Source organism: Cebidichthys violaceus, unplaced genomic scaffold (assembly GCF_023349555.1).
Source record: "Cebidichthys violaceus isolate CVI_PGR_0920_01 unplaced genomic scaffold, fCebVio1.0.p SCAF_3, whole genome shotgun sequence".
NCBI lineage: Eukaryota > Metazoa > Chordata > Actinopteri > Perciformes > Stichaeidae > Cebidichthys > Cebidichthys violaceus.
Window position 1 is genome coordinate 17,607,542 of NW_027176483.1, and position 17,634 is coordinate 17,625,175.

At 41.7% G+C, this 17,634-nt stretch overlaps 1 protein-coding gene across 1 annotated transcript in view; it reads right to left on the reverse strand.

The window, feature by feature from the left end:
• The window catches only part of cdh13 (cadherin 13, H-cadherin (heart)), a 299,197-nt gene that overhangs the window by 12,735 nt on the left and 268,828 nt on the right, over positions 1-17,634 (reverse strand). The window contains exons 13-14 of the mRNA XM_068723607.1: positions 3,546-3,779; positions 1,509-1,727 (exon numbers count right to left, since the gene is read on the reverse strand). Coding sequence (XP_068579708.1) covers positions 1,509-1,727; positions 3,546-3,779 — 453 coding nt within the window. The remainder of the gene's footprint in view (positions 1-1,508; positions 1,728-3,545; positions 3,780-17,634) is intronic.

A 17,634-nucleotide genomic window follows, 5' to 3' on the forward strand; every position in this document is an offset into this window, starting at 1 on the left:
TATTTCCAAAAAGGAGAGCGTGAAAAGCTAACTGACTGTTCCAGCTGGCACACTCTCAGGATCGCTGCCATGAAACTTTCTGAGAGGTGGCTGCTCGCCCGCGGATGCTGACACAGCATCAGCTTACGCTCATGATTAGTGTGTTGCATTGGAACCGTGACTAATGGTCTATCAACGCTGGAGTGTGCCGTGCTTTCGCTGTTGCCTGCCACACGCTGTCAGTTTAATTTTATACTTTGTGTCCTGTGAATCATGGAGTTTTTAAACAGAAGTTGCAGGCAACTTAGTGCTCTGACTGCCTCACGAGAGAACAATATGATGAGTTCTTCAAACTAAGCCTTCCCGTACACAGCGCAGTCATCTGCCATGAATGAGCGTTTGGTGAAAAGATATGCATCAATAGACAGAATGATCCATAGCCAGAGGAAGACCCATGGGTCATGCTAGATGCTGTGATGCACGGATGATGCTGAGAGAAAATGAGAAGATGAGGCGCAGAGATTCTGCCTTTAAGCAAAGGATTATGGAGGAGAGTGCGGCTCAGTGCTGAATAGAAAGGAAGAAAAAGAGCAGTAGAAGTGGTACATGGGAGGTGAAACAGTGTCAGAGAGGGCTGAGGGATTAGAGACAGGAAACAGACAGAGCAGCAAGCGGGAGTGATCAACGGGATGCAAAATGGAGAAAGATGTTAAGATCAATTGAACAAAAAGAGGGCTGGAAAGAGGAAAGGAGATATGACTGTGCATTTTCTGATTACCTTCAATGACATATTTCACAGTCAAACACAAATCAGTAGGAAAAAAAGATGATATAAATACGACTACATCATTTTTTTGGGGGTGAAATCTCATTCTCTTTTTCTTTTCCTCACAAGTCCTCTTCTTCTTCTCTTCTCATCCCTCCCGCTGTACCCAGCCACCAAAGTACAGCGAGCCCGACTATAAACTACAGAGAACAAGCTCAAATGGGAGAACGAGATACGGGGGCCTTAAAGTTGCAAATCATTTTTCTTCTCACCAAACTAGCTGTTGGACGTCCTGCGTTACGTTTGCGTTGTGCACGGAGGGGGCTGAAATATTCATGCTATCGCTAATGGCCTAAACGAGAAATTCAGAGGAAATTCAAGTTTGTCTTCCCGGGGAGCGCTTCAGGCATGGCGTCAAAAAAAACAAAACAGACATTCTTTTGTGAAATAGATGCAAAAAAAAGCACACTTGCCAAATATGCAAGGGATTGAAATAGTTCATCAGTGTATGTGCAAAAACACACACACAAAACCACTATGACTTTTATTCACTGAGTACAATGAATTGCTTCCCTTTTGAATACAGTTATCCTAAGTCAGTACCATTTGACATCGTGTCTGTATTGGGTTCTTGCCAAATGATAAACTTGAAGGAACACGCCATATTGCTTCAGTGTTAATCTGTGTTTAAACACGATGCCAGAAAATACAACAGCATCTCGACTTCTCATTTATTCTGTGTTGTGGCTCTGATGGTACTTACAGAGTAGGGCGAGCAGGAGTGTCGCGAGCAGCACGAGAAGGCTGGCGCGGTGGGAGTGGCCAGAGCTGCAGTGCATCTTGTTCTTCTTACAGACGCACACTTGAACTTTGACCTCAGTGTTGTTGGACAGAGGGGGCACCCCCGAGTCAGTGATGAGCAACGGGAGCTGGTAGTTGGCTTTCTTCAGACTGTGCAAAAGCATGATTTGGGAGTGTGTGGCTGTGGGAGACACACAGAAAGAAGAGGGAGATTTAATAAAGGGTAAGCACAGTAATCCTCCATCCTGCATGTGGTGTCCATCTATCCTGCATTTAACAGCTGTCCATTTTGCAAGGCAGAACTAAATATGTGTATCTTAACACATAAACTTATATGCCTAAAGTAACTGTCTGCCAAGCCATTCATGACAACTGAAGCGACACAATTTGGCACCACTAAGATTGTTACATTTTGTTGCATCACACTTTAAAACTCTTTCAGAGACACAAAAGGAAATTCTGGAGCCACCTCACTTCATGCTGATTTGTGCCACTATATGCAAAGCTGCACATTTCACTTGTCTGCAACAGCTGTTTAACTCCAGTAAGGGGACTTTTAGTTTTGTATTTCATTTACATTGTCCAACTGTGTGCTCAAAACAATGTCAAACGGCAGCGGTAAACATTTCACAAAGGCAGAGGCCCTCCTTTGTACGAATCAACCCCACTTCTCTGGCTCATCATTGTATTTTAATGTGTGCGGCATGCGATGCAGAATATCCCGAAGTTCCTGCAATCCCTGATCAGCGTGTGACGAATTAACCAACAGCTGACTGTCAGACAGATTCCTCCACACGTATTTTAGTGTAAACAAACATGTGATTGTGTAATTATACTAATCTGTTGAGGTATTTCTCACGTTACGCTTACCCCACATGCATTTTCAATGATCAGTGATCACACATACAGATGGGTGAGAAATTAATGAGCGAACCAATGTTAACTGTCTTAGTGAGTTGTTGTTCCACCACAAGCCTCCAGGCCAGCTTCAGTGTTTGCATTTCACAAATGAGATATAACATTATAATTAGCGAGCGTTTAGAGATTTTGTTACCTCGGGACAAAGCCAGACTATCTGTTTCCCAATGCTTCCCAGTCTTTATGCTGAGTTGGCTGCTGGTGGTACTTTCATATTTATGAATTAGTGGACATAGTGGTATCGACCTTCCCAACGTTATAGGTGGGAAAGTGAAGAAGGGCATATGTCAAAATGTCAAACTATTTCTTTAATCTTTATCATAAAAAAAGATTTAGAAATAAGTGTTTATTCAAAGTTTTAATTACCTATTGGGTTAAAAAAATAAACAAATAAAATGTGTTAGTGTTCACAAACCAACTCCAAACCAATTGAAGCAATAAGGATTAAAAGTTGTTGCATGGTAAAAGCTTTTACTAGTTATTTTTATAGAGATATATACTGTTAAGGTATACCCACCAGCTCTCCTTCCTGTGGTTCCACACACACACACACACACACACACACACACACACACACACAGCAGAGATGAGTCGTGCACAGTGCCAGTCCATTTCACTGGGAGCGGGCTCTTTCTCTGCTGGCCCTATCTGTCTCTTCCAGCGGTGGTGATTGAGGAGTGTCTGTACCTCCCTCTCCCGCTGTCACTCACAGCGAATACCTCTGGGCAGGTTTTAGCTCGGCTCTGTCACTCAAACGAACACAGACAGCACTGCTGGTCATGCAACCCTGAATCAATGTCTTGGTTGTCTGTCTATCCTCCTCTTCATCCTTCTATTATTTTACTCCTCATCCTTATCATGTGATCCGTGCTAGTTAAGGCTTATCTGCTCTGTAGTCAGCATGGATGGTTATAGAATTGCAACAAGTTTGTTGCATTGTTCTGTCAAGGTTGTTGTTGGTGAACAAATGTATGAACGATTGTTGTTTTTCAATAGGTGACATATTTTCTGTTGTTACACTCTAAAACAGTTCAGTTCAGTTCAAGAGCATACACATCTCCTTTCAAAATAAAATACTCACAGTTGACCCTGGTAACCTTCCATGTTTTGTCGAGTCCGGGCTGTTTTCCCAGTTCTATCTTAAACGGTGCTGCGTTGGGCGGGAGGTCATTGTCCCGCCCCCCAACTATGGCCACGTTCATATCATGGGCGTCTTCACACACCCGCGCTACCGATGGTACCACATAGGGGGCATTGTCATTGTAGTCTTCCAGGTGAATGACCAATGAGCCAGTGCCTGTGGCTGGAGGGCTGCCTGGAAACATACAAAATATACACATATTAGGGAAGGGAAGAGACAAAGGTGTTGATTGAATCACTCTGAAAAACGTAGTGCACTGCTGTAGTCCTGGATGCTCCTCATTGTGTGCAGAATGTGAACAGTAACGATCTGTGCAGATAAGTAAAGAGTAATAACTGTGTGGCTGCAGTAAAACATGGTGTACTCATGATTATTCTAAAGTTAATTCTCCTTTACATGTTTTTCATTCTGCCATGACGAAAAGTGTTAAAGCAAGACCTGATGCTTTAAAAAACAACATGCCAATAAAGCTAACAAGATCCATCCTGATCTTTTCTACTCCGCTGACCTAATTCAACCCAAACAAAACAAAACCGTCTATAATTTTAATGCCGGAAGAGCATGAATCACAGTGGCTCGTGTTTTGCAAGAGAACATTTTGACTTGGCACACAGCCTGCTTATGCGCTTGTATGAGATTACACCTTATTGAAGGATGCGGGGTTAAAAAGCAGCTTGGCTCTTCTCTATTACGGCTCTCTGTTTCACCGCGATTAGAGGTTATTAAAAAAAATCCACACGGCATCCACAACAGCCCCAGAGGTCAGTCAGCAATTAACACCTAAAGACAAGATCTGTAATTGGAAAATGGGTCTCCTCCACCTTTTCAAGGTAAAAAAATATATATATATATTTGCAGACAATTTAGGGCAGAGACCGGGGAACAAACAAGTCAAGATATATGTGCAGTAAATGTCAATGAAACCCAGTCTGGGTTTATACGGTGATGTTGGAGAAAGCTGCACACACTGAGCAGGAAATTTTCCCGCCATGAACTGCTGATTAGGTAAAGGTTAACTTTTTAGGACAAACAAAAAAAACAACAAACTAATGAGGCAAAACCACTGGGGTGCTTTCAAGTTGAAATATGACACGAGTAGACTTCTTGGTGAATCTTTTGCGGTTTTATGAGACCAATCATCATTTGAACCAGATATGAATAACATGAAGCTTTCTGATCCATCACTGAGTGAATGCAGTTTCAAATGAGAACAGTGTCAGGTTTACCGCTCAAAAGCACACATTTTGAAACAATGAGTTTAATTTCAGACCGAGACAGACAAAAGAATTTCTATCCAACCATTGATTTTGTCACGTTTGATTAAGTTAATCAATTGACAGTTGCTGGCTTTAGGAGGTGCTGCAATGCCCCTACTTCCTGGGTCCATGCTATTTGCATAAATAATGATGTCAATAAATACATTTTAAATGAATGTTGAATGAAAATACATTTTCCCTGCTTGTGGGCATATTGGGGTTGGTTTATAGCAAATACCAGATCAAGTTAACGGTTTATTAACAGTCTAAAGTTAGACTGTAATGACCCTCAAACTTAAGTCTACGCATTGATTAGTTTGACGTCAGATGATCAATATTGCCTACAACTCCTCAATCACATTATCAGCATTGGAAAGACACTATTGCCTATTATGGTTTTGAACAGGACTCGGCCTTGACTTGGTCTTGATTGCCTTGGACTTGGTTTTAACTCGGACTTGACTGGACCTGGTCTTGGACTTGACTTCAGCCCTTTTATCGCTCCTATGTGCTGAATCGAGATTCAATTTTGAATAAGGAATCGTTTTTGGGTTGAATTTGTGGTCCCAGGAATCTAAGTGGAAGTGAATCGTGAGATAATGAATGACTCACACACCTAGTAGTAAGTAAGTAAGCTAGTCAGCCGGACATGTTCATGAGTTCAGCTTTTACACTTTTGCTCTTGTGTTTTTGGTTTTGGAAAGGCTGAAAAAAGACATCAACCTCCAAACTCCTAACAAGAGTTTGGAGGGTGATGTCCCTTACTACAACATCATGCACACAACTTCAACATATGGAGAAAACCAAAGCCTGATGGGCCAAACGTATTTAATTAGCATTGGTGAGCATTGATTTGCCAATTGCTGTTTGGGGGAGGGTTTTAAGGAACGGTCAGTTATTTGCCAGAATGAATGCCACTGTATCACATTTAGAAACAAATCAAACTCAAACACGTTTGACACTTTGCTCTTTTACACTGACTTAGAATGGAGACTCACGCACTGGTGTAAGGTTATCATGATTTACATGTCATATACAGTACACGACCTATGGGTGTAAACATGCACTGCAATAGACCTATCACACACCGCAAGTCCCTGTGCATGAACTGCTTACATTGAAAAATACCCCAGGCTACCTAACAGCAATGTCAAATACACCTGTAAATAACTCAGGCGGAAAATTTCTCATCTCCATGCTGGGGCTTTGTATTCATGCACAACGTCTTAAACAGAAGCAACATAAAGTTGCCCAGGCTGCTAAATCCCTCTGGCAGGACGATGGAGGCAAGTGTCCAAGTGCTAAATATTTACTATTTGTGCAAATTCATATACGTACTGTATGTCAAGTGGAGTGGAAACCTTAAAGGCATGAGTAGGTGCAGACTCTCAAGTTTAATGGCAGTTATCCAACTTCATAACCCCCCCCCCCCCCCCCCCCAACACACACACACACACACACACACACACACACAATGGCCTACTCAGCCTCCCTACATTCCCACCAACCCACATAACAAAAACAAAGCTACATTACACACTGTGCCAGAGCAAAAGAAGCAGTGATAACAGTGGGTTAATATACTTCCATCAGATGTTTTGATGGTTGGTTGTAGCAAAACAATATTTTCATTCACAACAGAAGACTAACGAGAAATGAATGATGGATGGCGGAAGCAGAATGTCTTCTGTACACCTGCTGCTAAAACAGTTTCTGCTTCATAACAGTCTGCAGGGAGTCATATCTAAAACTCTTCAGTGTTCATCAAATAATCATCACGATCTGTTTGTTTGCTAAATTCAAAACTTTAATTTCATTCTCAGCTGTAAAGCCATCAGCAGACTGTGATTGGGAGAGATAGCCAGAAATCAGATGTAATGGTTGCGAGCTTGGCATTTCAACTGTATAATAATCGTGAAATGACTGCTTTCTCTGAGCTCGGATGATTTTCTACATGGAGTCAAGGAACGAAACAAAACAGCAAAACAGCCCTTATTGTAGATAAGTACGGCTGTGACAATATCGGAGCAGAGAGGAATTACTTTAGCAAGAGCAGATGAAAATGTGTTGAAAAGCAAATCAAAGACAGTAGCTCTTCAGGCGAGACCCTCGATAATCAATTATCACTCGACACCAAGCGCGTGAGGATGGGCTCGGATCCCCCGTCAGTGAAAAAAGATGAACATTCCAACCCATTTGTGGTGGCAGAGGCCTTCTCTGTGCTTGGCTAGCTTTAAATGAAGCTGTTTGTCATAAATGAACACTCCCCACACCTAATCACTCTAATTCTCTGCTCCTCTCTTCTCCTACTCCTCCTTATCTCCATTGCATCACGCCTATGTCATCATCAGCCTGCCATGGCATCAGTGGAGCTTGTCTGCTGGCCTCTACTTCACACCGTTTTGTCACTAAAGTTCTGATTAAACAGCCTGCAATTTATGGATCTTTGCCGCTATAACGTGTCTACCCAACTCCGCGTGTTAGGCACTAAAACTTCCATAAAAAGTAAAGTAGGTAATATTAAAGAAAAAGGACATGGGAGGATTTGCTGTGATGCCAAAAGAACATGGTCATTTTCAGGGTGATGAAAGTGTGTAAGAAAACTGTCCTCCCATTGAGTTGTTCAGAGTCAAAAATGAATTCATCGCGACATCAAGCCATTAAACTGTGCTGGCAGCACAGAGTTCCTGTCCAAGTAACAGAAGGCTTGAATCGACAAAAACATTGCAACAAGGACAAAGGTGTTCGCTCTCTCTGCCTCTTAGGAAGTGTGTGTGTGTGTGTGTGTGTGTGTGTGTGTAATCCTGTAATGTTGTGTTTGTGTGTTATTTAAGGCCTGACACTCTTCCTCTCCGATAACGATTGCACTCTGAGTGACTTACTCAATTATTTTGCTGCTTTGGCAATTGCTACATTCCAAATGCAAATTGTCAGTCTCAATGGCCACGTTGGTGGGTAGAGAGTAATGAAGCATCAGCCACAGCAAATAACTAGTAAATATGGCAGTTTATCACTCAGCTTTTCCAGTTCTGCGGCCATATTTCTTTTCACAATGCACAATTCCTGTCAAACTCTGAGCTATATGTCTATGAAGCTGTTATTATTAAGCTCTGTCATTATACGGCCATGATTGAAGATTTATTTACCATTTTTTACCTGATGGTGGCGCTACTGAGAATTAAGGAATCATCGAAATAGTTACAATTCTTCCTGAGGGGGACTTGAATGTCTGAACCAAATTTCATAGCAATCTGCCTCAAAGTGGCACTAGAAGTGAAGTCTGGGAATCACCAAAGTCAGTAGGCTTCATCATCTCGGGACCAAAAATCTCTGCACAAATTTTCATGGCAATCCGTGCAATAACTGCTGAGAGACAGGCAGACGTTGGGCTACCTCGAGATAATCTGCTAGCACGGCTAAACATCTGCATCACCTACCCAGTGTATGTAACAGGAAAGACATCTTCCCTCTTTATTTGCAGTCCATCTCCAGTTGACCCTGGCCAGTACAGTGTTTTGTAAAATGTACTCCTAATGTGCCTGCAAGTGACTGTGTTTTGCTCTGCAGCCCTCCTATTTTTGACCTTCTTTATGCAGGGTTTAATTAGATTGCAGGGATGAAATCAGAATCTTTTGAAATGTAAAAGCAAGTTACTTCTTTATTCAAGTGAAGTGTTTTTTTGTGAAAAATTAGATAATAAATTATGTATTATTTTCAATGAAAAATGTAACAGTCCAAAAGCTAAAATTAACTTTCCACACGTAGGGATTGATTCTGACAAATTGGTTTCAGAGCAAGAATTACACTAATTAACGAGTGAAATTAGGTTTAATTGTCTTCGTCAAAGCCCCTCTTCAATATTAAAAGGAGCAAAGCCCTCGGGCCAGTTCAGTCAGACAACTCCAGCACCAGCGCTACACTCGCACATGACAAACTCTACATCAGTAAATGCATCATATACATATCCAAAGCACACTTTGCAATATGGCAGCCAATTCAAATGATTTGGTCTAGTCTGCTGCTACTGTACTAATCTTTTGCAAACACTTTCTGTAAAGCACCTGCAAATGCTTTTGCTGCTCTTGCCGTATTTCAAAAGCAGCTCCTCCACCCTGCAACCACCTGTAGGCTTTCATTTACAATCAGCTTGTACTTGTGGGGAGGGTCGAGGTCAAAGACTAGACAGCAAATACAGTCTCTGTAGCTACAATACTCAGCACTGCTCACAGTCTGGTGATGCCTTTCTGTTGAATACAAGCCATCATGTGGTCCTTTTTTTAAAAGCAAGAATATTGATTATGTGATAAGAATTATATTTTAAACAATGAACGTTGGATGATGATGATGTTAAAGCATTATAAGAAAAGCTTTGGGACTGCTGGAAGCTAACTAACTTACTTTATTTCTGCTCACTTATGATAAACTGAAAATGTATCAAACAATAAAGTGTTGTGCTTCCAGACTGATGACAAAATATTGAAACAGCAGACAAATCATTTAAATTGTATTCCATTTTTTTTTTAATATTTGTATTTCTTTTTTCTTTTATTTTATTTTTTGTTCTCTTCCCTCCTAATCTCTTGCCCCCCCCCCCATTTTTAGATGTATTTTTGGTTTGTTTGTGTGTATGTATATATATATATATATATATATATATATATATATATATATATATATACATATATATATATTTTTTGGATTTAACTTTGTTGTGTTATGTTATTGTCCTCCGTTTGCTCCTCTTTGTTTTTGTCCCTGTCTTACTTTGCATCATGTCTTGGGTAGTATATGTGTTTATGTTGTCTGCACATGTTTTGTACTAACTTTTCTACACAATAAAAAAAATAGAAAGTAATCTGGTTAAGAACAAAACAAATGAGCTGGTCTGCATCACTGGAGATTTGCATAATGCCCAGTGGCAAGCACACACAAAATTGGATATAATAAAAACAATAAACAGAATCATGGGGAAAGTTTGTGAACACATCATTTCTATTTGTGATATTGTTATATTTAGACCAAAATTACAGTATTTCAGAATACTATGTTCGTGGGATGGATTCAGTAAAGATTTCACATCACCTTCATCACCTCCAACCTCCTCCTTTAGGCTTTACGCTCCTGCTCCATCTCCATCGTCCACCACTACTCCTGCCTCCTTTACCTCCACCTGCCCGTGGCTGGCAGTTAGACAGCCCTGTTATTCTCCCGTCTGCCCAGAGATGAGAGGAGCAAGCAGCCTGATTGACTCCTGGGGCGGTCGGGGCTAATCCACAGCTACAGGCTGCAAACTAACCTTTCTTTCTCTCTCCTCCCTGCTGTCTCTCTTTCTAACCCTCAAACAGTTTTTTTTTTCTCCCAACACTTTGGCTCTAGGCTAATGCTCTATTTATGTCTGACTGTCACTTTCCGTTGTTATCGCTTTATTTTTTCTTTCTGTTGTCTGACTTTTCCCTCCCGCTGTTGTAGAAGAAGAAGGAAAGACAGGGTTGTGACCAGCAGCGGTTTGAAATGTACCAATTTCTGCCCCTGCACGGTGTGGTGAGTATAAAATCCATGATCTGTATGCAGTCTGTCAGTCCTCTTGGGGAGAAAACGTGTTGCAGCAGTGAAGTTTTATGAGAGGAGGTGAGGGCAGGGAGCACAACAAATTTGAAGGGGGAAAAAGTACAGCCAGTTCCATTTTCATTTTTGGTTCGTGGTTCCATCATTTAAGTCCTACATTTGATCAGTTTTTCTTACTGTGAAATAAGTCTGGCAACGAGTGAATTCACAGGATTAGAAAAAGCGCACTTGTACACTTCATCACCAAGGACAAGGCTGAAACAAGACTATTCTTATCTGGCTACTTTTCTTTTTCTCATTAGAACAAACATTATATACCAGGGCAGCTTGGGTACAAACAACCATGTTGCCCTTGGCTAGAAATATTCAGCATTGTCATTAGTATGATTATTTTCCTCAGCCACATAAAAGTGGGTGATGACGGAAAAGAAATAACAACAAGCAGAGACTAGAGGAAGCCAGGAGCAGGGTCCGTGCATGAGGAATGGCTCATTGGAAAATGTCACAATACATTATGCTGCAGCTAAACAGTCAGGAAGACTAATTCACAGGTGGACCACAGGAAGGTAATAGAGGAGAAAGAGAAAAGACAAATGAAGGCAAAATCTAAAATGAGAAAGCGAGTAGATAAGAGCAGCGTTACATGATTATATGAGATGTATGCCATGCCAGCAAAATTGACTGAAATCTAGATAATTCTATTCCCCATCACTTTGCAGTGTAAAACAGCCCATACCTTACATATCACAACTTGCACATACAGCAACAGCACAATACTGAGACATCCCATTTCTCTACACTTACTGCAACAGTTTCCTGAGTCCATTCTTGTGAAAACTGTTCACAACTCCATTCAAACACATCCAGCCGCAGAGTTCACAGTATATTAACCCTCTATGGCATGACTCTTTAGTAAAAAAGTAAAAATGTATTTCACCCCATTTTTGGGGAGCTTAGGGGGACCTGATAATATATCAATCATACAATGTGTCCCGTCCGCTACCTCAGCCAGATTTTGGTTTGTTGCCTCAGGGCGACAATGTGCCACGATGGGTACTGAAACACCAAGGTTTTATATAGTACATATGATAAGAGGAATAAGGAAAACAAGCAATACATACATTTAGAAAAAGTGTTATTTTCACATCAACATGTAAACCAACATCCAAATTACTGTGTGTAAGCTATCTCTACCATCCTTTGCTCTCACTATAATACTGAAGGATACAGCCTCCTATCTGGTTCAGTATTTTCCACTTCCCCTCTATCCATCTTGCCACTGCACGAGTCCCAGACCTTGTTAAAACTCCCTTCAGATAACCCAATTCATTCTGTCCCATCACTCATCAGTCTCCTCAGGGCTTCGGCAAACAGTATCACATGACGCCCCGCTAATCTTATTGGCTGATCAGAACTGTAAATGAACCCAGCCAGAGCCAATTACAAAAGGCACAAGTCATTAAGAGAGATGACTTCGGGGAGAGAAGCGGTGCTGGGGACAGGTGCATCGCAAATTACATTCAGAATAGAGTTTGGGTTATCAGTTGCTGGCTAATATGCCAAGTGATTGGAGAAGGAAGGTATTGATACGGCTTAAAGTAGACTTACACCGCAAGCCCTTCTTGTGGTAATTAAACACCTAAATTGCACTCCTTGGGAGATTTCCTGTTTTGGTCTGCTCCCAGAAAAACTTTGCGACAGGATTTTTACTGCGATAAGGTGTCGGATCAAAATGAAAAAATAAAGTGTCTACAAATCAAAGTGAAAGCACTTTAATTAAGTTTGTTAAACTCATAGTATTCACAGCATTTAAGCAAGATCTAATGGCCTATTGGGCCAATACGAGATTTAAAAAAAGCAAATTTTAAGCTTCCAAAATTAGTTACATATTCAAAAACGATTGAAGGCCCTATACAGGCACCTGTTCTCCCCCTGCCTAACCCTGCTCCCCATTCCTAGATTGTCTAAAGGACTTTTTCACAGCAAACATTTTGACATATGGAAGCTGAAGTGTAAATAATACAGACAAATGACGGCTGAATTCCATTTAGCTTCTTTGGTTTCAGGGTCCTGATGTCCTGGTGGCATACTAGCCCACTGCCTCACTTGATTGGAATTGTTATTATGCTATTATTTATTAGAACATGTTATGTTATTAGAAATGTGTCACAAGTGACATTGGATAAATCCTAAATATCTTAATTGCATCCACATTTCATCAATAGCATCTGGTGCATGGATCTTAGTCCCTCCCACTACGAGGATGAGAGTAAACGAGAAAACACATTTTTACAGAAATGAGACGTCCTTTCCTCTGAATCGTCTTCTCAAGTGACAGCTGTTTTTGATAACCACAGCACAGCTGGATCAGATGTCAGTCGTCTTTAACAGCTCTGTAGCTACTTCTGCTGTTTTAAATTTTGTATTTGCACGTACCACACTGTCCAAATAATAACAACGTTTGTATTTATACTGTGTACAGATCAGTCAAACCAGTGTGTAAATGGCCTTCACTGCTCAGACACTGAATGCACATAAACCATTTGTACATTGCCACAGTTAACAAAGATCCACATTTATTCAACTAGCTGATGAATACAATTTTTTTTAAAAACACTGCAGCGTCCAATCACAGACAGATTTCCAATAAAGGGGTGTGTCAGTCTGATAAAAGACTTGGGCGAATGCTGGCCATGTTCGTCCTCACTCATGTCTCCTCAGGGATTCTTCCTTGCTGCTCAGAGTATTGGAGAAGCCTTCATTATGATGGACTGGAACAATTTCAGTTCAAGTCGAGCGAGGAACGATCAAATAACGGAACTCACTAGGAGGTACTCACTGTCACTTTAAAAGGCCTAACCAATCAGCCAGGCCAGGTCAGCCAGGTGTAAATGCAATGTGTAGTGTTGGACCATATTCTTAGAAAAAAAAAAAATGCAGAGCAAGTTGAAAGGTCACCTAGCTACGCCTCCTCCTGATAGCTTAAACAAGCTCAGCCAATATCGCGAAAACGCGAAATTCGCAACATTGAACATTTTCAACTGCCGAGAAATTTGCGTGCCGCTGTGTCGCCAAAGCCTCTCAGCACTAAGATGCTCCTCGTGTCATCACTGTCGCTGTTGAATCAGGAAACATATATTGTAGCTGTAGGTGTTCACCCAGAGCTCTACGATACCTGATATTACTAGTGATCGGACAAAACTATGTGTATGTGTATAAACCATATGGTACAAACAATGAAAAAGACGCTGCCGTATTCGCCCCTAGATGATGTTACGTTGAGTGTTGATGGAGCTGCTACAATGTTAGCATAGCCTAGCACCGATCGATCCGAGCTCCATTGAAAAAAAAGTATTTTAAAAGTGATTTGCTTGTCGTCTTGTGGAGAGAACTAACAAAACATGAATTCAGACTTTTTACAAATCTGCATCATGATGTAGTTATTTCGGCATCCTTTTTGTCCGTTTATTGCAATTAAATCACAGCCGATATTTGGTCATCAACCAAAGCATTGGACACATATAGAGGTCATAGATCTGATGATTGCTTGTGAGGAAAAGTCAAGGGATCATCAAATTTACCAAATTTCAACAGCTGTTAAATAGCTTAAAACCACATCAGTCAACCTCATGGTGGCACTAGAGGAGGAGTCAGGGATTACCTAATTCTGCATGATTCATCATGTGGGAACAACGCATGTAGTAAACCACATTAATGGCATTCCATCCAATAGCTGTGATATTTCCGTCTACTTGTGTCCATTGGCAGATTTAGCCTATATGACCATGAGCCTTGACGGTTATTGACTTTGGTGACATCATGTAAATCCCAGCCGAGCTCCACCAAGCTCCAACGTGAGCAGAGGTCTAATCAGCCAGAGTTATAAAAGACACCTGTGCTTATTCCACTCTAAATTATTTGTCTACAAAATTCAATTTCCAAAACAGTAAGCAGGTCAGTATGCATCTTCGCGTCGCATTGAGTTGAACTTTGGTGAACTTTCAGGCAAACATGGCCTCTCTGGTCACTCGTCTGCATTTGTGCATGTGTGAATGTGTGTGTGGGGAGAGGAAGGCCTTCTTTCAACCGCTGGAAGTATGATTCATGGTAATGGTATTACTTTGACTTTGTGTCAGTCAAAGTTTATAAAGAACATTTCCGTTCTTTATAAACTTTGTGCAAGCAGCAAATTGCTTTCAAGCGCAAAGTATATCAAAGCTGATATGGCAGCACAGCCATGCCGGAGAAATCCTGTGTCGTTTCTACGTGAAAGGTGTTAATTGAGGTGGCCTTTATAGCAACAAAGAAACTGTGAGGCTGTGTAATTAAAACACCCTAAAGCCTGGCGTATCACACTGCCATCATACAGCCCAGAATGATAAAAAAAACACACTCTGACATACACAGATGGTGCCTTTAACTCCTCATCAGGAACTAAGCCTCTGACAGATCTTCTATGTTGGTCTAATGAAATGCATCGAGAAGCTGAAAACAATCCGTGATTCCATCACCTGACTTCATCTTTCATTATCTACTCCTCTCCATCTCTACCCACTCATCTCATATGGTTTGGATCCCTGTCGTTAAAACTACACCTAAATCTGTTCATATCTCCACAGAGGAAGCCCTCGTGGGAAATCGTGAGCCAGAAACGTGCTGGGGTGTGTGTTATTTCGATAGCACATATACTAAAATTGGACAGGAGGTGGGGGGGGGGGGCACTATTTAAATTTTATTTTGAGTATTCTTACTTCCCACATGACCAGGAGCTTCAGTATTTTACAAAACAAGTATCCTTGTATCACTGCACTCAAACAGAGGCTCTCTTGCTGGGCAGAGGCGTGTTTGTTTTAGCGTGCCAGGTCCAGCGATCACTTCTGATCTGTGGATGAATCAGTATTCCAAGGACACGAGAGAGGCAGGGCCTGATAACAGCCACAACAGAGAGAGACGTCTCTTCCCTGGCAAAGCTGAACAAAGGTATTCTTTAATCACAGAAGTGATCCTGTTTACAAGGTGGCGACTTCCCCAAGAGGTTCAAGTCGAGACATGAAAGACAAAGGCGGTCATGGAGGGACAGGAAGAGGGAGCCAGAGGTTGAGATGGTGTTACTAAAGTGCTGAAGTGAGAAAGACACAGTGTGTGTTTGGGGTTAATGAAGCAATGCGGCAAGACAGGGGAGGCAACAGAAGGCAAGACAGTGTCGAGCTGTGATCTTCTGCACATTCTAGAGCATATCCCATTACACTGCCATTATCCTGGGTCAAGATGCCTTGATACCCCACCCCCACGCTGGCGTCACCCCTATCTACTGCTCCACAGGGTCATAATTGATTGGCTGGGCAAGAACACATTTCAGTAAGGTAGTTAACCTGCTTGCCTTAGTGTCTCTGTCTCCATATAGGGATTGACACGAGATGTGTGTATATATATACACAAGGAAACACCTCCGACATTCATATAAGCCTGTTTTGACATCTGACAGAGCCTTCGATCTTACTCTCTCATGTTCCAACCCCAAAAATGTCCAGTCTTTTTAATTTTCACCTTTCACTTTTCTCCCCAAGTCTCTGAAGCTTGTCTCAGTTTCTTCCATATTTCTCTTTTTGCCTCCTTGACACTGAGCCTTCCGTTACTATATTTGCTATTCTATTAGACGGAATCGGCTCCTTTCCTTGTGCTCTCTGGGCTCTTGTATAATGAATTCTTTGGAAGGTTAGAGAAGTCTGCCATGGCTGATTTCTAGCATTCACCATGTCTCTTTCTGCTAACAGATCAGTACCAAATCCCCTATTAATCAAACATTGATTCATCAATAGCTAAATCCGGGTTTAGTGCAGTTTCTTTCTACATTCAAAAGCCAGAGCTGGAGAACTAAAAGATTGAGCTATCTGTAAACACTGACAGTCATCTTCACAAATGTTAAAGACTTCTGTTTTCTATTCTGTTCTTGGCCCGAGGATTGTAGCGCACTGGGCTGCCACACTGGCTCATTGTGCTTTAATATTTTGTTTGGGGGAGCCTGATCACAGCTGGCTAAAGAAACAACATGAGTCTATCTATCTGCGTTCAGCTTGCCAGGCTGCCTCACTGTGTGCTTCTGACATGACAGACAGTTAGCAGTGAAACCATTGTGTCTGTGCTGGCCTGAAACAGGGAAATTACTCAGCCCATTAAAGCAATGAGCGGCACACTGGTTCCCAGCACTTAGTATGGCAATGAGGCGGCACCGTGGCGTACATCGTACACGAAGATGGACACATGTAGAGGCACAGAATGGTGTGCCTGCACGCGCGCACGCGCGCACACACACACACACACACACACACACACACACACACACACACACACACACACACACACACACACACACACACACACACACACACATCTCTGTTACTGACAGCCAACTACCACTGTCAGTCTTTTTCTCTCTTTTGAGGGAAGAGATGATGAACCTATTATGTGGACCCGTCACAGAGCGATGGACAGATACTACACACATGCTGCACACACACACGCACGCACACACACACACACACACACACACACACACACACACACACACACACACACACACACACACACACACACAGTCCTATTTAATTTTACATCCATCTGAGCACCAAAGCGATTTTTTTTTTCTGTGACCCATTATAATTCAGAGTCTCCTCTCTCCTTTTGCCTCCTGCTTTTGATTTAAACCAGAGGGGATGTGATCTGACTGTGATGAATGCTGAGACTTATCACACTGCTAGGTCTTAGTGCGTGAATGTGTGTGTAATACTTAATATTCCTGTACTTAACAAATGTCTCTTTGACTCTGTCGAGGTTGGCTAACTGTTGTACACATAGACAGACACACACACACACACACACACACACACACACACACACACACACACACACACACAAACTGAGTTCTAAATGGAGGTCACTTCACCGTACGTCCACGTGTTCAAAGTAGGGTTGCAACAACGAATCGATAAAATTCGTTCACATTCAGAAATCGATTATTAAAAGCGTTGGCAACGAATTTCATTATTGATTCGTTGTGTTGCGCGATTATTACGCCACTCAATAAGTCGCGGAGATGTTTGAGTATAAAAAAAAAAGTTGAGTTGAGCACAGAGCAGAGTGGAGCAAAAAAAAAAAAAAAAAGAGAAGAGCAGTGCGGAGGTAGAGGAAAGACCATCGGAGAGACCCGA